This window comes from Leucoraja erinacea, chromosome 12 (genome assembly GCF_028641065.1).
Source record: "Leucoraja erinacea ecotype New England chromosome 12, Leri_hhj_1, whole genome shotgun sequence".
Classification (NCBI taxonomy): domain Eukaryota; kingdom Metazoa; phylum Chordata; class Chondrichthyes; order Rajiformes; family Rajidae; genus Leucoraja; species Leucoraja erinaceus.
Genome location: NC_073388.1, coordinates 24722226 through 24749107, shown reverse-complemented (window position 1 = coordinate 24749107; position 26882 = coordinate 24722226). Strand labels below are relative to the sequence as shown.

General features: G+C 40.5%; 2 protein-coding genes across 2 annotated transcripts in view; one reads left to right on the top strand and one right to left on the bottom strand.

The window, feature by feature from the left end:
* The window catches only part of LOC129702206 (transmembrane gamma-carboxyglutamic acid protein 3), a 27346-nt gene extending 16089 nt beyond the window's left edge, over window positions 1–11257 (top strand). Inside the window, exons 2-4 of the mRNA XM_055643850.1 lie at window positions 226–271; window positions 2664–2824; window positions 9082–11257. Coding sequence (XP_055499825.1) covers window positions 226–271; window positions 2664–2824; window positions 9082–9639 — 765 coding nt within the window. The 3' untranslated portion in view covers window positions 9640–11257. The remainder of the gene's footprint in view (window positions 1–225; window positions 272–2663; window positions 2825–9081) is intronic.
* pin4 (protein (peptidylprolyl cis/trans isomerase) NIMA-interacting, 4 (parvulin)) overlaps window positions 1–26882 on the bottom strand; it is a 275834-nt gene that overhangs the window by 66514 nt on the left and 182438 nt on the right. The window lies entirely within an intron of this gene.

Genomic DNA, 26882 nt, shown 5'->3' with positions numbered 1-26882 from the left:
TAAATCAAAGTTTTAGTGAACTGTTATTTACTTACTCTTCCTGTCACTCAATTTGCTCCAGGTTTTAAGTACTGATACACACTCCAGTGTAAGTCACCTTTGGAAGGTTTGTTCCAACTGTATATATAAATGTTGTGTACAGTTGGAGCAAGTCTCCAGTATTTCAGTTCAATTAAGGAAAGTAAGCTATGGGGAAAAAAATAATAACTTTTGTCTTATTGACAGGCATATGTGTTCTACCCAGGGAGGAACTACTCCAGGCCAGCAAGAAGTGAGTAAATCATTGATTTTATGATGTTATTTCTGATATTTTTTTAAACTGTTTCTCCTGCTGTAAAGTGTTGCCTCAAAAATTTCCAAGATTTCTTGGGGGGGGGGGGGGAATTGACACCCTTGGTCTATTTATAAATAAATTGTAAAGAAGCATACAATGCATTTGAATCATGTAATAGAAAGCTGTACCAATATCATTATTAAAAATTTCCAGACAATTAAAATAAAGCAAACTATTTTGTATGATTATATTTAGGCCTTGCTTGGACAATCATGTCCAATTATGATCCCCTGATCTGATAGGTAGCGCAGATGTCTTGAAAGAGCTTCAGAGGAGGGTCATAAGAATGATACCCAACTTAAAGTACAGATAAGCACAAAAAACAGAATCTACTTCCTACTACTAAAGAATTCAGCGAAGATAATGAAGGTACTGGGTATAATTTAAGGAACACTGTATTTGTATTTGCAGATTGTTTAAATAGTTAGGTGAGTGATGACTGAAATTGTGCATACAATTACCCCAAGCAAGACTAGAGTAGATTTTGGGAGGGTTCTTCTTTAGATGATAATGCACCTATGCAGGGCCGGCCTTAAGCCGATTGAACCGATTGTTCCCAGTTGGGCCCCGCGAGCAAGGGGGCCCCGCACCAGAGTAATCTACTCTTGGCAAGGGTAGATCAATTGGGCCCCGCAACTCCTAAGGCCGGCCCTGCGCCAATGGACCAAGTTACTGCTTCTGATGATTCATTGAATACCATTAAAAGAGAGCTAGACCCATTTCCTGCCTATGATGAAGATCTTGGGATTCTAGAGATGAGTGACTTAAAAAAATAAAAGTCTTATTGTCAAATGATCTGCTGAACTAGTCTGAATCATTTAAAACTTTCTGAGTTTTTTTCTTCTAAATTGGTCGTAAGTTGTTAATTTCTTATTTGACTGTTCTGGGCGATGTCGTGCCAAGTGATATGAGGGATGGTTTGAGAGTCTGGATCATGAATTCATGATGGTCATCCAGCTGGGTGTATTAGTTGATCTTTTGTACCTATCATTTTCATTACCAAAGACTTGTCCCACCCCCATCATTCCTCCTTCTCCCTGCTCCCTTCGAGCAGAAGAAGGAAAGCACACATCCCCAAACTCATGAACAGTTGCTTCCCCTCTTATCAGGCTTCTGAACGATCTTTCCATAAGCTAAGGTACTGATTGATTCACCTCTACCCCATTGAGGACATTGGACTTTGTCACTGGAACTGATGCGCTACAATGATGAGAATTATATTTTGCACTTGTTATCTTCCCCTTTGCTCTATCTATTGTACTTGAGTTTTTATTTATGTATTGTATATCTGATCTGTTTGAATAGAATGCAAAACAAAGCCCTCTTGCATGGTTCAGCCATCTACCTAAGTCTGCTTTACAGACAATAGTTTTTCTGAGGGCTCTGCTGCTCCATTTGCAGTTCTCTCAGGGTCAACAACGAAAACCAGGTTAAACCATTGATTCAAAGTACTTGATGTCTAACAATTTTTAATTTCTTAGGATGAGGATGAAATTAAAAATTCAGCATTTGCGTCTTTGTTATTATAATACCTTTCAATACTGTAATTTATCTTGGGTTATCCCATTCTAGCCATCTTGCAGTCCATATGGATTAATGCAGCTAATTGTCTTTTGCTTTCCCATGGAGAAACCTTCCTTTGCACTGGCATCTCCACATCATCACAATTAATTTGTAATTCAAACTTCAGTGAGCAATGGTACTGGTTTAACCCATGGGATCATGAGCCTGACCAGAAATGCCAAATGTTTGATATCTTTTACATAAAAATGTGCCCTTGCTAGTTTGCTGTTACCGTGAAGGTTCATGATGAAAATGGTGACCTATTTTCTGTTTCAGATAGCAATTGATCAATTCTAAACTACTTAGCATTTAGTGTGTTTAGCTGCATATTGTTCACAGAAAATTAACTTTGCTTACTTCAATAGACCCAATTGGGTTCTTTAAAAAGCTACTCCACCAAACTATAAAGATAATTAAAAAAAATAGTCAGGCCATTGGAAAATCTTAATTGAAGGATCCATATCGTGAGTTTCAGCTCTGGTTCTTTTATGATCAGTGCATAGGTGGCCTTTTGCAGTATTTCCTTTTGTCTTCCTTCACAAATGGCAATCTCAATGAATTGTTTGGTCAACAATAGAAATTTACAAGATTTAGCAGAATTGTGATTTTTATGATTCTAGAATCTGAGACCATTAACTTTTTCCATTAATTTGAAATTGCACATTGCTGCACATTATTAATTGTGTTTCTTTAGGTATTATATTTTTTTCTTAAAGATATTCAGAAATGTACCAACAAGGTTTAAATATTTTCATTGCCCCTGTAGTGTTTCTTACATCCAAAGATGCCAACTCCATCCTGAAGCGGTTTCCAAGAGCAAATGGTTTTCTAGAAGAGATTCGGCAAGGCAGTATTGAACGGGAATGTAGAGAGGAGATTTGTGTCTATGAAGAGGCAAAAGAAGTGTTTGAGGATAAAGAGAAAACGGTGAGGATATTCTTCCGAGTTCACTCCTTAATTTGTTGGTAAAGTATACATAACTTTAATGTGCACCACCTTATTGTGTATATACTATTACGACTTCCACTGCGATTAAATGTCATCCGTGAGCATTTGGAAGATTCGCCACTGTGAATATACGAATATGAACAGAATTATTTGGTACTAATCTACGTAGCAGTTGAAGTTCTTCGAGAAATACGTTCCAGAATCAACAAATATCATAATTACGAGAATATCGGCCAGATTTAGACTAATGATGTATCTATCAAAAAGTAAACAAAAGTAAATCACTTTGCCCAGCCTTTCCTGAAGTTAGTGTTTTTGCACAACATGAAGGCACTCATTCGAATCTGCATGTAATTCTATTGCATCTGATCCTAAAATTGTTCTTGGTCATTTGTGCATTAGGAGCACTTGTGCATGGAATTTTCTGGAAGCATGCACAACTGGTCCCCAATGTACATCTTGAGGGCATTTGTCTTAAATTCAATATGGCCACTGTTCCAAAGCAGATGTCATCAGAAGGTCTCATGAGAGAGTTCTCCTGCCACCAAGTTACTTTACAGGATTTTACCAACGCCTTCACTCCAAATTCCCCCTCTTCATGATGTGTAGATACCCTTGACCCCCCTCATTATCAAAAGCCAATCTAATCGTAATCCCAATCATCATCCCAACCAAGTGCTTTTTTTTCCAAATCCCCGATATTCAGTGCTGAACCACATACCTCTGATGACTTGACCTGACCACCACGCCTCTGATCCTTTACAGGTGAAGGTTTGACTTTGCCACCTTTTTACCCATTTCCCCAATCTCTGCTATCTCCCTGTCCCTTCCATTTGTATCCCTCCATTTTCCACCACTAACTCCATGGCATCAAATGAATCCACCTTTTAAGAAACACAAGAATTTCTTGATATCAGCCCTATTTTTTACAACTGTGAATGACTAACTAAGTATGGAATAATATAATACTAGACAAGTAGCATCATTACAGACTTGTGTAATGACTAAAGTACAGAGAAATTCTGGTAATGGGGAAGAATACAAAGAAAACCAAATGGAAATAAATGTGTTGTTAAAACTACAAATGAAAAGAAACCTGAAAAAGTTAACAAAATGATCATTAATGAAAATCTAAAGTATTTTAATGAAACAAGATTGGACTGTTGTAATGTTGCTGCTTGAAAATTCAATGTTGATTGTGTAAATTAAATAAAGACATGGCGAACCACTTAAATAATTAACTTGTGGAATTATTGACTGTCTAGGAAGATGTTAAATGACGTCTCAAGGTGATTTTGAATCGTGTGTAGGGTCTCAGCAAGAGTTTATAACAATAAAGTGAATAATAACACCAAAAAATATATATCCCATAGAACAATCTCAATGTTTTAAAATAAGTAGGTGAGGGCATTGTAATGTTCTATATAATTAGAACATTTGCAAATTTTCTTGATTTGGGAAGTACAGGTGCACAACCTTTTATCCGAAGATCCAAATAACGAAAACCTCCGAATAGCGACATTTTTTCAGTCCTTGAAGAAAGGTCCTTGAAAACGTTCACCGAGGGCGGCCCGCAGAGGTGACAGCGGAACCTCTGGTCGGTCCTCGAAGAAAGGGGAACTAAAGCCCCATTCATAAAAGAGAAGGTGAGGGTATATTGCGCGGGAGGGTTAATAATTGACAATCTGCTGCTGCCTGCCCGCTGAGGTTAAAAAGTTCCCACGGTAGACTCACGATACACAGTGTATCGTGAGTCTTGCGTGGGAACTTTTTTAACTCAGCGGGCAGCAGCAAATTGGCGCTCCCTTCAGTTTCACCCCACCTACACCCTTCTGCTTCCCGGCCATGTGTGTGACCCCTTCCCTCCCCTCTCCAGCTCCCCGCGCATTGCACCGGCGCGGGGGCTTTGCACTGTCTTCACGTCGGAGCTAGTGCCAGTCACCGGAGACGTCAGGACCAACGGGACACCGACCCCCAGGCCCACTGCAAGCACGGAGAACCCAGAGACCCACAGCCAGCAGCAGCCCAGCCCCGCTCCAATTCCAGAGGAACACGCTCTCCGCTGTCCCCGTAGGAACAGAAGCTGATGGCTCGGGCTGTGACGTCTCCGGCAACCCCCCTGTACAGGAGCTGAGACTGGGAACTGTGGGGTTGTTTGCAGTTGCAGAGGGAGGGGGCAAGGGCGGTAAAGTTCCCAGTCTCAGCTCCATTCCAGGGGGGTGACCGGAGACGTCAGGACCAACGGGACACCGACTGCAAGCACGGAGATCCCATAGACTCACAGCCAGCAGCAACTCTAGCCCAGCCCCGCTCCAACTCCAGAGGAACCCGGGTTGCGGATGAGGGGCCGCAGCTCGGGCTGTGGGCGAACTGCCACTTGTCGCTGTAGCGGCGCATCGGGGAGCGGGTTCTTGTTGGTCCTGACGTCTCCGGCCGTCCCCCTGGACAGGAGCTGAGAGATGTCAGGACCACCAGAAGCCGCTCCCCAATGGGCCGCTACGGCAACGTGGCAGTTCGCCCACAGCCCGAGCTGCGCCCCCTCATCGGGACATCGACCCCCAGGCCCACTGCAAGCACGGAGATCCCAGAGACTCACAGCCAGCAACAACTCTAGCCCAGCCCCGCTCCAACTCCAGAGGAACCCGGGTTGCGGATGAGGGGCCGCAGCTCGGGCTGTGGGCGAACTGCCACTTGTCGCCGTAGCGGCCCATCGGGGAGCGGATTCCTCTGGAGTTGGAGGGACAGGAAGACACAGCGGCTTTTGAGAATGGTGGGCAATCACTTCCAAAGTTCTGCCCACACAGTCAGTACACCTCTCCTACACTTGTCTCCCGCACTAAGATCATCTCGCAGAGAAGGATCCCAGCCTAACCCTCCCTATTCTCTCCTATTCTGCAAGAAAAACCTACATTGAAGACTCAAACACGCGATCGAGTAACTGCCGGGATCGAGGCGCAAACTCGCGACCTTGCGGATACGAGCCGAGCACTCTACCACTGAGCCAGCCGTTAAAATCTACGCTAAAAATCTTCCATTCCGAAAACCGAAAAATTCTGAATTACGAAAAGTGTCTGGTCCCAAGGCTTTCGGATAAAAGGTTGTGCACCTGTATTAAATTTGGATTGAAAATTGTGCATGTCACTAGTATTTAAAATAAGGTAAGCAGCGGAGGAAACCAGAAAATTAAAGATCAGAAAGATGAACATTTATTATCAAGATATTACTAGAATAAATAATTATGGGATTGAGTTAATATGTTTGGAATTTTTTCACTTGACTAGAGGGATCCATCATACATTTGTATGAAATAAGGTATGCCTGATGAACCTTTCATTTTGAAGAGTTAATTAAAGTGTGAAATTAGAATCCAGCTCGTGCCACATGGTCAGCTCGTGCCACATGGCTTATTCTTTACATTGCCTAATATGGCTCTTATGATCATTCTGGGATATTTTGTTAAAGGAAACCGCCTTGAAAACAAGCATTTTCACTATCTTGTTTATTACTTGTACTGTTCTGTTCTTGAAATAACAAGCTTGATCTTATTTTACAACCTGTCCTGTAGTTAACATGAGATTTTTTTGAATGCACAGTCTTTAGAGATTATGCTGCGACTATTAAGTACCTGTACCATATTTGAATGAGGGCGATTGATAAAATGGTTTTGAGGGAACTTTGCATTAAACATTTCTGAGTGATTGAAAATAAAAAAAAACAGCAAATTCTTGAAATATAAGATATTCAGGAATTCCTGTATGATATTTAGTACAAGGTTAAATGTTGAATTGATATCACCAGATACAGAAGTGTTTTCTCTTTGGACATATTACAATTGGCAATAAAAACTGGGATTTCTGCACTGGGTACTCTTATTATATCACATTTCTGTGTTCTAAATGGGATGGTGACAAATTTCCCCATGCAATTCACTAAACCGTGAATACTATGCCTTCCCTGGGTGGGCAGCTTGGTTAAATAATCAGCACGGTGTGTCGTATTCCCCCCGCCCCCCACAACTCCATACACAAAGGTATATAGAAAGATACGAGTTTTACAGCCTATTAAATATTTTTGGAATTAAACACTCTTGGAAGAATGTTATGTGGTCATGTCACAAAGCTCCAACCAACAGTAATCAGATGTAGACAAAAGTGCTGGAGAACCTCAGTGGGAAAATTTCTCCAGCACTTTTGTCTACCTTCAATTTTCCAGCATCTGCTGTCATGCTCTTAACTTTTTTTGCCATGAGAAATTTTTACATCCACCTGAGAAGGCAGAACAGGGGCTCGATTGCAATTAACAGTGGTCTCCTACCTTCAACATCTGGGGTCCCACTTCCCAGATATTCAACTGAACTTGCTGCACAAATGCCGTGGCAACAAAGAACTGGTCAGAGACTCAGTGACATGAAGATGGGCTTGACAATGCCTACATTATGAACTTTCAAATATATTTTTGATTGCAATTTTATACCAAAGGCAACAGAAAACAGCAATATGTGGTGCCTTATCTTGCCTAGCAAATTGAATTCCATTCCAATCAACATGCATGTTTGTTTCTTAATGCTACAGTTGAAATAAACATGTTGTTGCTTTTAGGTTCGCATAAAGTACGTTCACACAGTTAGCTTTTCTTCAGTCATTGAAATGCTATTTCTGTGCATGCACTTATGGAGGGAAAACAAGTCTGTGATTGCATCTCTGGGGAGAAAGGGGTTGGGGAGGGATGGTGGGGAGAGATGGTCACACTATAAGCCACATGTACCAGGAAGCTGATCGGTGAAATTTTTGGTCTTTGCATGTCACTCGTTTTATTCCCTCCTATCTCATTTTAAGTCTTGGAACACATTTTCCTCCATGTTTTATATTCCCCCTTGGATCTTCACTCTTTGATTAATAAGGACCTTTCAAGTGTGGGCAAGGGGTGATGATTTTTTGATCCATCAAGATCCTCATGAGCCAAGAGGAGCTGAGGATCCTGTGGGACAATATGCATGCCTGAAAGATGTCCCTCCTTAATATTTTGGACACAGAAACAGGATTCCATTCTCCTGTTCGATGAAGATCTGTTTAGTGCAGCAACAAACGGCACAAATAGCAATGTTGCCTCTTCTCTATCACTTGTGTAATCCAATGATTACTTTGGGTAGAAGATTTGGGGTAATGTCAAATCCACTAATACTTATGTCTTTGGCTCATTGGTGGCTTAGGTGGGAATTTGTCACCAACAGATTTTAGAGTTTATTGGTGAAAATGGCAGTGATGCATGTGGGAGAGGAATGTATTGATGAATTGTGAAGGTTAGCACAGTTTGTAGCAAAGGAATATGAAGATATAGGATTGTGAGCAGTACAAAGACGTGCGATTTGTAAATATTGATTTTAGTGTTGAATAATTTAAAAATAAAATTCAAATGAAAACCTTTTACATGCATCATATATACATATGTTAATATTGACTGATGATGATAAATATCTTATGATTTTACTACTGGTCATTAACGCTGGTCATCACTACTGGTCATTAACTTGCCCCCTGACATCCTTGTGCCTGTTGGTGAAAGGATTAAAACAGGAGTGTGATGGAAAACTCCCCACTTTCTTCGATGACTGCAGCTCTGACAACACCGAACAAACTAAACTACTAAAGTGGCAGCACTGTGTACCATTTACAAAGCAAGCTGCAGGTACTTGCATAGGCTACTCTGATAGCATCTTCTATTCCCATGGTCTCTACCAGGAAGAAAAGGGCATCCCGTGCATTGAAACCCCGTGCATTGAAAGTTGCAGGTTTCCCTCCAAGTCGCACATTCCAATGTAGAAAGAAATTGATCTTTTATTGTAGCTGTCTAGATCCTGGAATTTTCTCCCGAACAGCATTATAATAGTACCTATGCAGCTATGGAGGAATTTACTGTGAAAGAATCGACCAGTAAAGGAACACTCGTGCATCTTCTGTTGGCTATTCATGCAAAACAAGTATTCTGTGCTGCCATGGGAGGATTTATTGGCTGACTATCTTTCCTTTGCTTTGGGAAGGGGGTGTTATTTTGCAGTATTATCAACTCTTATTAAAACATTACTGATGCAAATAAATATAATTCACATTTGGCATGATATGTGAGTGAGATTATCTGGATTTGTAATAAAATACAGTAAGTAGTTACTGTAATATCTGAATGGTGAAACTTGGGTCTGGTTTCACATCTGCATATTTTTCCTGTTTTTCTTTAAACAGATGGAATTCTGGAAGGAATATAATAAAAATCCGTACACAACTCCAAGCAACAATTCTGGTCTCCGTGTAGAGCGCACTGATGCAATCTATGTTGTTGTCCCTCTCCTGGGTGTAGCACTGTTAATTGTTATTGCACTCTTTGTGATCTGGAGATGCCAGCTGCAAAAAGCAACTCGACGCCGGCCAACGTACTCTCAGAGTAGGTACCTGACAAGCCGCACAACACGAAGCCTCCCTCGCGTTCTTGTGCATCGGGAGACGCCACATGCTCAGACAGACCCATCTCATCATGAGCATCAGAGTACCAGGCCCACTTCAGACCCTAGTGAGCCCAGTGGGCAGCCATCAAATAGAAATCTGTATGCGCAGGAACAATCTGCGTCTGTGTCTTCGAGACTGTCCAATGCAACCCCGCCACCTTCGTATGAAGAGGTTACTGGACATGTTGAAAGCAGTGGGGAGGAGACAACTACGCCATACAGTGATCCACCACCAAAATATGAAGAGATTGTTAGAGTACATCCGGCTGTATCACGGCAGAATATCATAAACAAATAACTGGCTGGTGATCTAATGGAAATGACTGATTCAGTGATGGTAGCATGCTGAAGTAAGAGACCTCCTGCTTTGAGACAACTGTCTACCTTTTACTACTTGGGTAAAATTTACTTCCAGAACACACATGTTCAGGTGGCCCATTGAATTTGAGTAAAGCAGAGGCATAGTACAATGAGGTCGGTAAAGCTCTGAATAAAATTGGATCATACTGCATCATTCTAGTTGAATACCTTGCAGAGACTATTCCAGTTTATTATGTAGGGTAAAGAAGGTGTATGTGAAAATACACTGCTAAAGCTAAATTCAAAGTAGTTGGAATCAGTAGTGTAACTATTTGTTACCACTGTGGTGGTAAATAACAAATTGATATACGATGTATGTGATCCTATTTCTTTGTTAATTCAGTACCACTGCCAGTTATGTCACATTTTCATTTTTACTCAAAGGCTTCTACCCAAGCATGAGGAGTAAAAGATGTAGGATTCCTAAAAGATGCAGTGGCCTTGCTTAGTACTTGTTTGGGATTTGCAATGTAATTTTTTTAAAAAGCACAGAAGAGAAGGTATGCCTTGTAAGCAGACTGCTGCCTCCTCAGTTTGTACTTGAAATAAATTTCAGGGAATGGGACAAAAGCTCCCATATCTGGCATTTCTAAAACTTGCTGCTGCCATCAGATTATGTGGTACTAGAACCACCCCACCCCCACAACTCTCCCAATATCAGATCAGGAGGAATGTTCTCTCTGATCAGCTATGTTTTGAAGTTCAGAAAAAAAAAATATGGGAGCTATTTGAAAGCTCTCAACTTGGTTTTTAGCGTGATTAGCGATTTATCAATTTGGCAGGTACAATGTGCATGATTGATGTGCTGTTTGAAAAGTAATTTACTAGTGAATTTGATGTCTAAAGAAATTTTATTTTTTTTATTGTAAGAGTAAACCATTTCAAATTTCTTTAGGCTGCATTTTCATTGAACTGAAAAACTGAAAGTGCAAGGGTCTGCTTATTAAGTTGTAATTGGAACAGTTGATTGCATGTTTGGAAGAGGTGATATTGATTTTCTACACCTGTTCTGTACAATATTTTGTTGCTGGGAATAATAGAAACGAAGTCAATCTTTACTGAGGTGATGCCCAATTTTTCCATAAATTATTATACAGGAATTCTAATCTTTTTTAGCTCATGAAAGGGTTGACAGTTCCCATATATGGACCAGTGATATTTGTTAGTTTGGTCTAATGGATTATGTTTGAAGGGTTATTAATCTGTTTTGCCAATTGCATTAAGATTTTTGACATAAGGTAACTTACCCAGATTTTAATCAATGGAAGGGTTATCTGTAATTTAGGATAACGATTACTTTTCCTTTGATATGTATTATTGAAACTTTGAAAAGGTTCTTGCCCCCCAAGGTTCATGTTCTGTGTTTTCTTTCGCCCTACAATGCTGTACTCGATGTTGTTCAACTACTGATGATCACAGATTCAGTTTCTGAGTATCTTATTAATGAAATGTATCTAATTTTTGGATTGTATTCAAATTGGAAGTTCCAGCACCAATAGCAAAAACACAGTAATTTACATTTTTATTAAAATTTATATCTTTGAATCCCTTCACAGCACGGCCACCCTTCTCCATAGCGGCTATCTTTTTTTTTTTTTTGACACTACAAGATCCTGCACTTTTTCTGACTTGAATTTGTTATGCTGTGCGTTCACCTGCTTGCCCTCACACTCTTTCAAGCATCTGACAGTGCATCTTTACTCATCTAGATTACATACTTTGGAATTTTGCACTTTCGTTTCATGTTATTCCTTACTTTCTTAGAGATGGATTTTAGGGCAATTCTAAGGATTGTAAGTAGGGATGATTGCAAAACATTGAGTCTTAGTCATACAGCTGGGAAAAACAGACTATTAGGCCTACTACTAAGCCTATCTTTATTAATCCCATTTTTCAGCACACATCCTTCTATGCCTAGATAATTTAAATGCTCAATTAGACACTTAAATGCTGTCATTGTCTCTGCTTCCAACACTCTAGACATTTGTAACAACAAATGAGTGGACATTCACACAAATGGGTTAATTGGCACTAGCATGCCACAATGTAAGGTAATGACCATCTCCAACAAAAGAAAATCCATTCTTGCCAGGCAAAACATTTTCATTGTTGCATCTTCAAGCAGAATCACAACAGGATTAACTACATAAATACTGTGCCTATGAGAGCAGATCAGAGGCTGGGTATCTTGCAGTGTTTGCCTTACCCCCTGACATCCCAAAGTCTTTCCACGATCTACAAGGCACAAATCAAATTGGAATACTCTGCCTGTCCATTGCAGTTACAACAACAAATGTGACACCATGCAGGATAAAGCAGTCTGCTTTGTTCCTCATCCACTATTCCAAACATTCATTGCCTCCATTGGTGGCACATAATGATTAAGGTGAGTACCATTTACAAAATACACTGTAGTATCTAACCTACACTATTCTGACAGTACCTCCCAAACCCATGATCTCTACCAGAAAAAGAGGTAAAAACAGTGCATGGAACACCACTAACTGAATGTTCCCCTCCAAGTCATGCTGCATCTTGAGATCAATTAACAATTAGAACTATATCACTGTTTCTGCTCAATGTTGCTGGAACTCTTTTTCAGTAGCAGTCAGTGTATCTTCATCAGAAGGACACAGCAGGTGCTAATCACCATCTTTTGAAGAGCAATTATTGATTGGCAATAAATACTGCATTGTCTGTTATATGCAATTCATGAAAAATGAATAAGTAAAATATCGGTAATTTTGGCTTGTTGCTTCGCCATTGAGCCATCGGGAACGGGTCTTTTGCCTGACCCACACCGACCATCAAATGGTCACCGTCAAAAACCACATGTATCCTCGTGTATCCCCATTAACTGCCTTTTTATTCTTTGACCACCCATCTAGTGGGGGCAATTTAGAGTACCTAATTAAACTACTAACTAGCATGTCTGTCATGTGGCAGGAAACCCAAGTGATCACAGGGAGAACATGCAATCTCTACATAGAGGGAGCCCAAGGTCAGGATCATACTTTTGATCCATGGAGCTGAGAAGATGCAGGTTTTATCTAATTAAACTCTGAAGTACCCTTCCCCCCCCCCCCCCCCCCCCCCCCCCCCCCCCCCCCCCCCCCCCCCCCCCCCCCCCCCCCCCACCCCCCCCCCCCCCCCCCCCCCCCCCCCCCCCCCCCCCCCCCCCCCCCCCCCCCCCCCCCCCCAACTTAAAATGCTGAAATATAAATGCAAGTTGTTGCAATTATGAGGGTTCACAAGCAAGATATTTTAGGTTTCTTTTTAATGGGTGATGTTTTTGGTTTAATTTCAGGGATCATTTTCTCATGTAGATCTTGCTTGTCCTGTGCAACTACTTTTAATTGCATGTTCAAAAGTCTCCAACAGCATTCTTGATCAGGTAGAGGAGAGATTCAATAATTATGGAAAACTGATAACCGTATACATATAAAACCCTCATGCACTGTACTTTGTACAGGCAGTCCCCAATTGCATAATGTACCCTTTCCTCAGAACTCTCTGCAAACTGAATTTTCTATAAGCCAAAACTAATAACAACCCTAACTATGATATTGATTCCTTAATTGGGAGGCTTCTGAGATTGAGTAGCCACTAATGGCATTTTTGGGGTCAAAGACTATCCTTCCCGTCCTGCCTTTCTTGGTTTATTTTGTAGGTCAAACTCCAGTACCAGAGATGGAGCAAAGGGGAAGATGCAGTGCAAAATATGGTCCTCAACATTGTAGCGCATAACTGCTACCTCTCAGCAGCATATGAAAATAGAGCATGTTCACATGAAAGTTGACTCTAAATGGCATCTTTTTGCTTAACAACCAGGACTGCAGAAGCAGATAATTATTAGAAAGACTTATTTTTTTCAGTCACCGGTACAAATTCTCTTCCCTCACCACTCACTTCATGGCTTTCTTTGATGACCATCTGAATCGTAATTGGGTTATGTTTAACTCAACAGAGTTGAGTCTCGAATTCCAGGACCACCAATTTCCATGTTATATTGCTTGATTGTGGTCTTGAAGACATTCACCTGCTGCCAAAACTCTTATCCATCCCTCTGTTAGCTTCAGATTTACTATTCCCAACATAGTCCAGGCAGACCTCCTTTGTTCTACTTTCTGCAAATACGATTTTCTGCATCAAAACCTTAATTGCCGCTTTCATCCATTATCCATCACCTCTCTGCTTGATCACTTCATTGGCACCAAAGAAACAATACTTTTGTCTTCAAAACCCTCTGTAGTTTCACCCCTTCCTATTTCAGTAATCTTCGATTTTCAAACCCTCAGATATCCAGTCTCCAATGATTTTAATTCCACTGTTGATGGCATTGCTTTCAGTTGATATCCTAAGTTCTGAAATTCCCTCTTGGAATCTTTTTCACTTTTCCCTATTATGACCCTCCCCACAAGCATCTTTATTTAAGACTTGTCACCTGGAATTAAATCTGATTATTTTGGCTTCGCATTTTATTGTGAGGTATGTTGGGATATGTTTGCTATATAAAGTACAGTATATAAATTGAAGCTCCTGTTATTCTAAGATTGTATTATACAACCTGATTTAGAAGACATTTGGAGTAATTATATTTAGGTAGATTCCAAGAGGTTATTTAGAGAGTGTAGGGCAAAAGGATATGGTCTTAGTATAGGAGATTGACTATTTAAAACATAAACAATCTTTATCCAGAGATTTTTTAATATTTTAAATTATTTTCCTTGAAAGTATATGTGTGGTTGATTATAAACTATTTACAAGACCGAGGCTGATGCACTTTTGACAATCAAGGGTGAAGAAGAGTGAGAATCAGTCAAAACGTTATGGAATAGCAGATACGCCCAAGGGTAGTATTGGAGCAGCATATTTATTACTTTAGTAGTGATCTATCCACATCTGGGGCTGGAGACTCACGCTGATGGATCAGAGTTTTTAATTAATTTGGTTAATAATTTGACAGCAAATGTGCAAAGAGTGAAGGTGATATCATTGAAGAAAGGGAGCAAGCTAATGAAACATAGAATTGCTTAATCTTGCTTTACTTATGCACTTATTTACTTTCAACCAGAGGCATAATGGACAAATCATACACCTTTGTTAGTCTTCAAGGATTTGAACAATGGGATACCCAATCATTTGTGTTTATTTTGTGTACATTTGTGTGTACAACGCACACTGATATCTTGATTATATTTGGCAGCAGCAATTCTTGAGTTAGGCCTTCTATTTTGCCTGGAGTTTTGACTGTTCAGGAAGACATCTACGTTTAGGTTTCATTCACACAGAAAAGTGGTATGTATCTGTATCAATTTTCTCCTGTTCAATTGAATTTGAGGATCTTTCTACAATTCAATTTTTAGAATTTAACTATATTGATCAGCCCAACTAAATACAATATATTTGGGTAGAATAGAACTCTTAAGATTCACACAGGTTCTCCATTTTGAAAAGTATTGGAATCCAAGGAAATATTCAAGCAGTTTTGTGCCCCAATTTTAATTAGTAGATTTTGCTTTGATGTGGATCATATTACATTTCGCACAAAATAATGATCAACAAAACAATGTTGGTACTGTATATTAACAAATACTTTCAGACAAATCAATTGCTATGTTCCATTCTCTGCAGCACATAGTAGTGTCCTTAAAGAAAAACATTTGCTCTGACGTAAGTATTGAACATATTTATTAAATCCATCCTACAGTATGATTGACAAAATCCCAGAGCTGCTCTTCTTAATGACTGAAATCCTAACATTATCTTGCAACTTGTAGCGACTCTTCAGTTTTAAGTCTATTATATTTATTCCATACAGTGGTCAAGGTAAGTTTATTTCTAATGCAGTATCACTATAGTATTCCTGCAGAAGGAAGCCATTGAGTAGCAATGTTACAAAATTTTGAGATTTAAACAATTTAACAATTTATCCCACCAGATAAAGCATAAAAATAAGTTTAGTTTGACACCTAATTCACTTTCATATCTTCAGTATTAAAAAAGTTATGGCCATTTTCATACTCGGTAATTAGCATCTTGTTCCCTATTGCTTTTCCATTGACTTAACACAAAAGCTGTGATCGAGGACAGTTAAAAGCCATAACTTTCTTAAAAATTTAGAGAACTGAATGAAAATTTCAGTTATTATAGATTGAAGCATTTTGAAACAAATATAAAACATCTTACTTGGATAACCTGAAATTAAAGCATATAATTAGTTAATTGCTTAATTGTAGCTAATTACAAAATTGACTGTTGTGACGGAAATGGTAATAAACACCCAGACTGCCTTGAAAATTCAAAAATGTGATATTCTCAAGATCAGAACTTTAATATTATTGTATTATATGCTGTAAGTCTGTAACAGATAGGTAAATAAATTTCAATTTCTAGCAATAGACAAACTATTTATGGAAAAGATCAGTTGCTAGCTGGTACATTGGCATATCATAATCAGTAGCATCATCATACTCCTCAGATTGTAACTAATAAGCAACTCAGTAGACCTTGTTTTTCCTCAACTTTTCAATTTTGGCATTGTAAACGACAAGTTGTTGCTCTTCAAACCATGCATGACATGCCTTTCTGCCCACTACTTTCCCATTAAGAATGTCCTGTAGATTCCATTTCTTAAGAAAAGGATATTTTTTAAATAGCCTAGGTATTCAAATAACAAACTAATCCCATTCACACAAGAATTCACAGTATAACATGATTTTAAAACCTCACTGTCATTAATTTATGTGCCAGATTGAAGGAATTTAATATTTAATTCCCATAAATTAATCTAAACATTCACTCAATATAATCAAATTTTATTTTATTTTTTGCACAATACATGGGACTAAAACTGATATTTAGTATATAAATATTGACTATGGGTAGACAATAACACTAAATATAGATGATTTAGATGCTCTTATGACATGATTGTCCAAAAAGAAGAGCATTTAAATCATCTTACGAGTGGGTGTTTCTGGAATGCGATCGATTGGAACGTTGCATTCGCTGTGAATTTGAACTCCATATCGGCAGGAAAAACACTGCCGGTTCGTATAGGGGCCCAAATCACATTTTCGCAACGTAAAATTAGATTAAAGCCATCCCAAGAAGCAAGATTATATGTAAAATAGATGACTTACCTTTTGTTTTATCTCGTTCGTGCGATCCGTCGCGTTGTGGGCGTTAGAAGTAGCTTTTCATTTTAATCTAATAATTAAATTGTCTCACGATTTAAAAAAATAAAAAGTACAGGAACGGAAGTCCGATCGATTTTTCTTCAGCAGCTAGCAGCCCGAGGAAATCTGACTCCGACAGGCCCGTAGAAAACTGGATTTTAATCCTGCCCCCCCCTCAAAGGCGCCAAAGTCGCGCACACGGCCAGTGGCAGAACTTGCAGTGCCACTGAAGGTAAGTTTTGTAACATCGCTACATTCAGCCCGTCTTTGTCGACCCTTTGAAAGAGATGCAAGATTTATTCACATACCTCTGCCTTTCTCCAATAGTTTGCAATTTAATTCTCTTTGTGAACAAGTCCAAGTATTAAAATTTGAGTCCACAAGGCTTTTAAATCATTTGTATCAGCTATGTGTCTATGTAACTTCACGTAGTCAATATTTCACTCTCTTTAGTGCTGTTCGCTGAAATTGATTTGCTTCTAGTTAGCTATTTTTGCTTTAAACCTAATTATATTTTGATCACTATTATCCAGGTACCCTCCATGTTCACAACATGCCTTTTACTTTAACAACCTTAATCTTTAAAATAAAGTGTTTGTTTCTATATATAATCTAAGGCAGATCTGACAATACAAAGCTTGTGAAGCAAATCAAGGCCCGATTTGCTCACCACTCGCTGTAAAAGATCATACAACATTATTTTGAGATAAATGTGATTAGTGCAGAGTTTAACATATTGCATTGACCTTGTAAAAAGCGCTAAATTGTTTTAACTAGAACATCTCCACCTTGTTTTGTTTTTTTGGTTTCCTGGCAATCGTTTTCAGTAAGATAGACACAAAATGCTGGAGAAACTCAGTGGATCAGACAGCATCTCTGAAAAAAAGGAATAAGTGACTAATAAGGTTCTTTAGTAACTTGTCAGTTTCTTTGTTGGACTAAATTAAGGCCCATGTTGCAATCAAAAGCGCTTGAACAATTGGTTGGGAAGAAAGCCAAACTGTAAGAAAGACGACTGTGCCTCCTTTTCAAGAGCAGCCAGCTCGTGCAGGAATAAGTGACGTTTCTGGTCGAAACCTTCAAACTGAATCAGGGAGAAGGGAAACTAGAGGTATGAAAAGATTCAGAACAAATCCGAGCCTGACCAATCACCAAGGAAAAGTGGAGTCCACAATGGTCCATTTTGACATCCTGCTAGTTCCACATTGGATGCCTTATGATAATTCTGGTTCTTCCGTGTATTAATTAAAAAAATTCTCATAATTCTCCCAATCTGCATAAAATTGCTCCAGCCCCACATTCTTTTGAGACCTTGCTCTCTTTGACTTTGACCTCGTATACATTCCAGCATTCATTGTTTCATTAATGGTGGCTATGCCATATTGCCTTGGCTTGATCTCAGATTTCCTCATGAAATGCCTACTTTTGTCTTTTAGAACACTAAATTTTATGATTCCAGCCAAACTGGCAGCTTCTGACATTTGCTCAAATGTAACAGCATGTAATGCTATAATATAAAGCTATCACATTGTTGGCATAATTACTTTTTCTTTTTACTTTACTGTAACCATCACAAATTTTTCCAATTCAATTTCAAAATGAAGGATTTAGCCAATTTTCAATATCAGATTATTTTACTTGGACGGTTAGGGTCTTTCATTTGTTTGAAAACAAACTACTTGTACATACCGCTTCTCCATGTACCACTTTCCCCTCAATCGTTCTTCACTTCAAAGGCCTTATACAAACTAATCTGAATCAAACATTTATAGCATTTGTCATCTTCCGACCTCTCTAGTTTGGAATGGAAACCTTCCATGACAAAGTTAATTTCTGCTAGATTTATAGCTGGAATTTCTATTCCATCTTGATTGCTTCTAAATACAATCCCTTCATATAGAAAGTAAATATAACAAGGAGAATGGGATAATTCAAATTATTCTCTGAGCATGTCCTGATATACAGTAATGTTGACACCTTCTGCCTCCTTGAAACAAACTGTCTTTGATCCAGCCTGGTTTTGTAGGTTTTGTTCTGTTGCAGGTAGCAAAATAGCTACTTTGTTAGCACAGGAAGTGGTTCTTTAGAATATTCTTAAAGCTTTTTTAGTTTAATAGAATAAAATAATAAGCTCTACACACTTTCAGACTAAAACATCAAAACATATACATTAATGAGAATAATTCTGAGTAAGTTGTTTCAGCTTTTGATTGTTTGCCAATATTAACAGAGGGCACTTCCCGGCTACACAACTGAACACGTAGGTTAAACTGAGGCGCATTTCTTCCACAATATTTAAAACGTGCAGCAATGCATCATTTATTTTTCCACTACATCATTAGAAATTAAGTAAATTGTTGTTAATCTCTTACCTTTGGGAAAAGGGAGATCGCAGGAAAGTAATTTCCCCTTTATTTTGCATGTTCACTCGATGAAGGAATATGATTGGGACTGTAAAAGTTGCTGCAGTTTTGTTGCCAAAATATTCTCAATAATTTTGGCTGGCTCAAGCACACAATTTGTTTGGCTATTTATGAATCTGTTTGAAAATCAATGAAAAGCAATGTATTACCAAAAAAATATTGACTGGAATATTTTGGGTGAATCAGTTGTGATAATTTTTCCTAATTCTCTTAGTATCACTTGATTTTCCTGAGATATGTCAACGTGTAAAAATACAAGCACATTTGCAAATTGAACGGATTGTCAATATCATTTGGGCTTAATATTTTCTGTATTGTTGTTTTGGTATTCCTCCGACAACATTCAATGGATTTATTGCGGACAAAGTATATTGAAAGTAAGTTCACCAAGTTTACAAGAACAACATTTATGCACATCTTCTTAACATTAGTTGGTATTGTATACAAAATAATGACTTTTCATTTTCAAAATCCTTCAGAGCTACGTTATAATATACAACACCCATAGAAACAATTTTGAAAATATTTTTGTTCTATCAAACTTGTTCTCTTGATGTTTTAGAATGAGATGGCAATGCATTTAGAGTACAACTGCAAGTCACTACAAACCAGCAAATAAAGCACAAATATAAACATTTTTTTTCAAACATTGGTTTGATCAATGAATTTCAAGAAATGCCTAAAAGAAACAACCTGCTGATAAAATGAAACTAATCCAGAATAGACAATGAATGAATTGTGTCCTTTATTTATTTGTTAACACCAGGAGTTGAAATAAATTAATTCACACTTCACAAACTTACAACATTGCAGTATTTTGCTTTTGGGCTAAGTAGTTTATTTCATTGTTTTCCTAAAAAAGCCTTCATATTTATTTTCCCAGCCTTCATCATTTATCGTGTAATGCCTTGGTGGAAAAAGTTACTTAAAAACAGAATTGTATCATAGGCTGTTAATCCAAAGTACCATGGCCAAAGGATATGATTGTGGCAGTTAACGCTAGCAAATTGAATGTGGAATATACAATTTGAAATGTTTTCTTTGTTGTTATTGTAACATTTCCATTGGCCATGTGGCTGCTGGATTTTCCCACTGTGCATACGCAGATGTAGATTTTTGTATAGGTAGTGTATTAATACTAGTCTGAAAAAGTAAGTTCTTGCAATGTTTAGAAGGGAAATGAAAGTCTCATGTGGAATATATTTGTGATCTATATCTCAATCAGTGAGGCCTGAATTTTATTTTAGTGCCTTACTTACCTTAATGCCCCACTAAGCGCATAAACTCTCTGCTTTTGCTTCCTAAAGTGGTAGATCCCCATAATTGAGGACATGGTGCTTTTTACTGTTTGTTGTAGATGTGTTGCATAAAATGTGACAGATTTTATTTACCACGGTTCTGCTTTATTCATATTTTATACAATGGTTCAGTAAATGCAAAAGAATAAACATTATTATAAAATTATTGTTGTCCAACTAGTCGATGAATTATCTGATCCTTGTTTAACTGGCAGAGGTATTGCATTGACAAAGATTAATATGGATCGCTGGTTGGTGCAGACTCAGTGGTCCGAAGGACCTATTTCTGGGCTGTATCTCAAGTCTACAGTCTGAAGAATTAATACAAACTGTATCAAAACACGATCTGTATAAAAGTACTAAAAAAAATCTCTACCTTACGGAACTACATTCCACCTAGAATAGATGAATGTACTTGGATAAGTGGGATCCAGTGGGATAAGCACAGGAATTGGACAAATTCATTTCACTTGCACTTTATGTGCAATGTGACGCATAAAATCATATTGTATTGGATACACAGATATTTGTGATGTGGGGGGGGTGGGGTTGGACAGCAGTAGAGCTGCTGGCATACAGTTCCAGAGAAATCAAGAGTGTTTTATTGTCATATGTCTCAGATGGAACAAAGAAATTCTTACTTGCAGCATCACAGAATATGTGAACATAGTACACTGAGAACAATATTATAAATGAGGAAAAAAAAAAGTTCAGCTCGGCATACGTACACGTAACAAACAATAATAGATCATGTGATTGGAGCAGAATTATGCCATTCGGCCCATCAAGTATCCTTAGCCAATCAATCATGGCTGACCTATCTCTCCCTCCTAAGCCCATTCTCCTACCTCTCCCCATAACCTCTGACACCTGTATTGATCAAGAATCTATCTAACTCAACCTTAACTATATCCACTGACTTTGCCTCCACAGCCTTCTGTGGCAAAGAATTCTACAGATTCACCACCCTGCAATAATAATGTGCAATAAAAGTCTATGTGGTTCGGAGCTTATTTGAGGTTGTACTGTTTAATAGCGTAAAGGCAGTAGGGAAGTACCTTCCTGATGGCAGGTGTGAAATGAGTGTGACCAGGGTGGTGTGGGTCTCTGATGATGCTAGCTGCGTTTTTGAGGCAGCGACTCTGGTAAATCCCTTTGATGGGAAGTCAGAACCCATGATTGAAACATAGAAATTAGGTGCAGGAGTAGGCCATTCGGCCCTTCGAGCCTGCACCGCCATTCAATATGATCATAGCTGATCATCCAACTCAGTATCCCGTACCTGCCTTCTCTCCATACCCTCTGATCCCCTTAGCCACAAGGGCCACATCTAACTCCCTCTTAAATATAGCCAATGAACTGGCCTCGACTACCCTCTGCGGCAGAGAGTTCCAGAGATTCACCACTCTCTGTGTGTGAAAAAAGTTCTTCTCATCTCGGTTTTAAAGGATTTCCCCCTTATCCTTAAGCTGTGACCCCTTGTCCTGGACTTCCCCAACATCGGGAGCAATCTTCCTGCATCTAGCCTGTCCAACCCCTTAAGAATTTTGTAAGTTTCTATAAGATCCCCTCTCAATCTCCTAAATTCTAGAGCGTATAAACCAAGTCTATCCAGTCTTTCTTCATAAGACAGTCCTGACATCCCAGGAATCAGTCTGGTGAGCCTTCTCTGCACTCCCTCTATGGCAATAATGTCCTTCCTCAGATTTGGAGACCAAAACTGTACGCAATACTCCAGGTGTGGTCTCACCAAGACTCTGTACAACTGCAGTAGAACCTCCCTGCTCCTATACTCAAATCCTTTTGCTATGAAAGCTAACATACCATTGACTGGGCAGTGCTCACAACTTGGCAGTCTTCTACCATCCTGGGCATTCAAGTCACCAAACTAGGCTATGATGCAACCAGTCAATATGCTCTCTAGATTTGTAGAAGTTCAAGAGACTCCTCACTGACATACCAAATCTCCAGAATCGTCTCAGGAAGCCGAACTAGGCTGTGATTCAACCAGTCAATATGTTCTCTGCTAGAAGTTCAAGAAAACCCTCTCTGACATACTGAATGCCCGCAATCTTCTCAGGAAGTAGCGGCATTGATGTGCTTTGTTTATAAATGCATCAGTGTACTAGGTCCAGGAAAGATCTTCAGAAATATGCATGCCCAGGAATTTGATGATTTTGACTCTCTCCAGCATCGACCTGTCGATATAGACAGGTTTATGGGTCTTCATCTTTCCTCTTCCAAAGTCTGCAACTAGTTCCTTGGTCTTAGTGACATTGAGAGCCAGGTTGTTGTGCTGGCTTTTTTGTGTGGGGGGGTAAGGGGGAAACCGTTTCGGTCGCCTCCCCGTGGCCTAACAGCAAGGATCGTCGCGGCCTTTCCCGGAGACGAGCTCGGGACTTCAGCGGCGGGCGCAGCGTGGACTCTCAGCGTGGAGCGGGTGAGCCCTCGCTGGGGCTCACTGGAGGGGAGTGCTCCGTTTCGCTGGCCCGGTCTGCACAGCTCCAGCTGGCGCTGGTGCGGCGTCTACAGCCCAGGATCCCTTGTGGGGGACCCGGGGGAAGAAGAAGCCATCACTGCCGGCCCGCGGCCAACTTCTACCGCGGGCCCAGCGTGAACTTACCATCATCCCTGGAGGGGAGCATCGACCGCCGACCCTGCAGTCTGCGGTGCTTCTGTCTGCGATGTGGCGGGGACTTTAAATCTTCGGCCGCCGGCCTGCGGCCTGCACCAACTTAAAGCCGCGGTCTCTGGTGGGGAAGAGCCAACTGGACTTACCTGGACTTGTACCTTGTCATTTTTACCATCTGGATGCCCGCAGCAACGGCTGCAGAGGGTTGAGGTCCCGACCACGGGGGAAAATGGAGGACTGGCCAAATTGTGTGCCTTCCACCACAGTGATGAATGCTGTGGTGGATGTTTATGTTAAATTTTTATTGTGTTTTTGTGTGTGTTCTTTATTATTGTACCGCTGCTGACATATTCATTTCACTTGCACTTATGTGCAATGTGACACATAAACTGTATTGTATTGTTGGAACCATTTGATCAGTCTCACTTCCATACTCTGACTCATCACCATCTGTAATTCGTCCAAGTCCAACAATGGTGGTGTCATCAGCGCACTTGAAGATGAAGTTTGCACTGGGTAGAGCAGGGTCTGAGCCTGACAAAGCCTTGAGGTGCTCCCGTACTAATTGTTATTGAGGAAGTGTTTTTGCCAATTCGAACAGATTCAGATTCAGATTCAATTTTAATTGTCAGTGTACAGTACAGAGCCCTTTTACACCTGGCGCCGTGACTCACGGATGGCCAGCTTGGCCAGGCCCAGGAGCAACCCATCCAGGACATCTTTGGCCCTACCCTCTCCCCTATGCACAGGGTGTCTGAAGATGAGGATGGTGGGTGAGAAATGCAGCCAGAAGGCAAGAGGCAACCCCTTTAAATAATGGAACAGGGGCTGCAGCCTCACGGACTCCATATACACATGGTGCACAGACTCTTCCAGCCCACAAAAGTGGCAGGCAGCTGGCGAGTCTGGGAACCGCGAGAGAAACAGGTTGCAGGGGACTCCTTGGTGCAGTACCCTCAACCCCAGGTCCCCGATGCCTGACGTATGTATTTTTATTGTCCAAGTGGTCAGTGCAGAGTGGAGAGCCAGTTTGATTGCATCCTCCGTTGACCTGTTGTGGCAGTAGGCAAACTGTAATGCGTCATGGTTCTTGTTGAGATAGGAGTTGATATGCACCATAATCGACCTCTCAAAGCACTTCATCACCACGGATGTTAGTGCCACTGGTCTATAGCTGTTGAGGCACGTCACCTTGGTCTTCTTGGGCACTAGTATTATTGGTGCCCTTTTAAAGCAGGTGGGAAACAATTAAAAAATATATATATTAAATGCTTTTATTCAAAATAAACAAAAATACAGAGCAGTAATACAATGAAAGCGCTGCCACAGTTGCTGAACATCCGCCTCATCCTCCAGCTTAGAGCAAAAGTCCCTTTTGGCCTTGTATCTGGATGGCCAGATTGTATTGATGGCCTTGTATCTGGACTTCTTGTATACCCCTGTGTCGCCAGGCTTGATTGTCCAGGAACTGGTCCTCAGAAGAATGTAGATCTGGTTCATTCAAGGCTTCTGGTTAGGAAACACTTGGATGTTGGCATACCCTCCTCCACACATTTCCTGATGAAGTCTGTCACAACTGCAGAGTAGCCATTATGGTTTGTTGTGGAGTCCTTGCCCAGTCAACTGACTACAAGCAGTCCCGCAGTTGCTCCTCTGCATTCTCTGACCAGCTCTGTACAGTCCTCATCGCTGGGGGTGCGTTCTTCAGTTGCTACCTATATGCAGGAAGAAGTAGCACAGCTGAATGGTCGGATATCCTGAAGTGAGGGAGAGGGATGGTGATAGGCATCTTTGATGGTCATATTGCAGTGGACAAGGGAGTTTCATCCTCTGGTGCTGCAGAAAACGTGTTGGTGGTAGGGAGTGGTTTCTTCAGGTTGGCTTTGTCCCCCGCTATGATGGTAAAGACTTCGGGGTATGCTAACTGATGTGTGTTCACCACGGTGTTCTGATCCAGTGCTTGACCCACTGCCTGGGGTGGGATGTCAACCGAGTCAGGATGATGGAGGTGAATTCCCTCGGGAGGTAGAAAGGGTGACACTTCACCGCCAGATGTTCCAGGTGTGGGAGCAGGAGTTAGACAGAACTGCCACGTCTGAGCACCACCGAGAGTTCATGAGGCAGATGACCCGCCTCTCCCTTTCCCGATGCCTGGATTCGATCCATAACAATGGATGAGAAACATTCAGGCTGGATGGCTGCGTCTGGGGAGCTGGGGGTGAGCCATGTCTCTGTGTAACAGAGCACACGGCATTCCCTCAGCTCCCTTTGGTAAAGCAGCCTTGACCTGAAGTCCTCCGCTTTATTTTCCAGTGACTGAACATTAGCGAGTAGGGTGGTCGTTGGCCCCTGCGCTTCAGTCTGACTTGTAGTCCTGCCGGTCGGTGATACAATAGAAGCCTCCCCTGTGTTTCCAGGTACTGTACTCACTGTTCTTGCGATCCTCCGCGAGGTCTGTGATTCCTCTGCGTTCAGGAATTCCCTTTGACAATCGGTAGAACGCAAATGCGCTAATGCGTTTAAATGCATTATTAGTTACAGCACTGATTTGTGTTGTTTCTTTTATACAGGGAAGCTGAGAACTACTATATTTTATTAATTTCTGCTCTGCTGCTTGCAACATGTCGCCACAGACAGGATCGCCAACAGGGTTCGATCCTGACTACATGTGCTGTCTGTATGGAATTTGTGCATTCGCCCTGTGACTTTGTGGGTTTTCTCCGGGTGCTCCTGTTTCCCCCCACATTCCAAAATATGCAGCTTTGTAGATTAATTGACATATGTAAATTGTCCAGTGTGTAGGACAGCATTCGTGTATGGGTGATTGCTGATCGCATGGACTCAGTGCGCTGAAGGGCCTGTTTCCACGCTGTATTTCTAAACTAAAAAAGTTCACAAGATTAATTCCTCAGTTAATGGTACTGTCCCGCGAGGAGTGATGAAGCAGACTGGTTGTTATAGTTTTCAGAAGAGTAAAGTGTGATCTAATTGAAATATTAAAATTCACATAGGATTTGATAGCATAATTGAAAGAATGATGTTTCCTTTGGACGTGCTGTCTGCAACCAGTCTTGACCTCAAAATAAACGGCAAGGCATTCCGTACTGAGATGAGAAAGACATTCCTCACCAAGAATATATACTTCTCAAATTCTCTGTACAGAGATCATGGAGGTTTGCCAGGTTCATTCGTGACAAAAGAATCACAACATTATATGGGTTAATGTGAGAAACGTGGCAGTGATGTAAAATATCATTCATCAGATGTAAAAGATCATTCATGTTATCGAATAGTGGACACGGTTGGATAGCAAAGCAACTTGTGTGAATCTATTGTTGGTCAAAGGAAAGATTAACGCATGCAATGGTAACTGTTTCTCTCCCCATTGGGAATATTTTCTATCCCAGATTGCTCAGGATTTGCAGTATTTAAAGGGACGGTATATAGCGGCACCCCATACCCCAGCGCCCTGGTGGGGACCTTGGATGCTGCGTGAGTCTTATTGCCGGCTGCAAAGAAGCAGCATACTCTTCTCGAGACAGAAGCCAAAGATTATCTTTGCTGCTGACCAACGTATCTCTAGTCCAATCGGCGCCCTCGCGGAAAGCGGAGATTTTTAAGACTTTTTTTTCACCGAATTTCAAAAT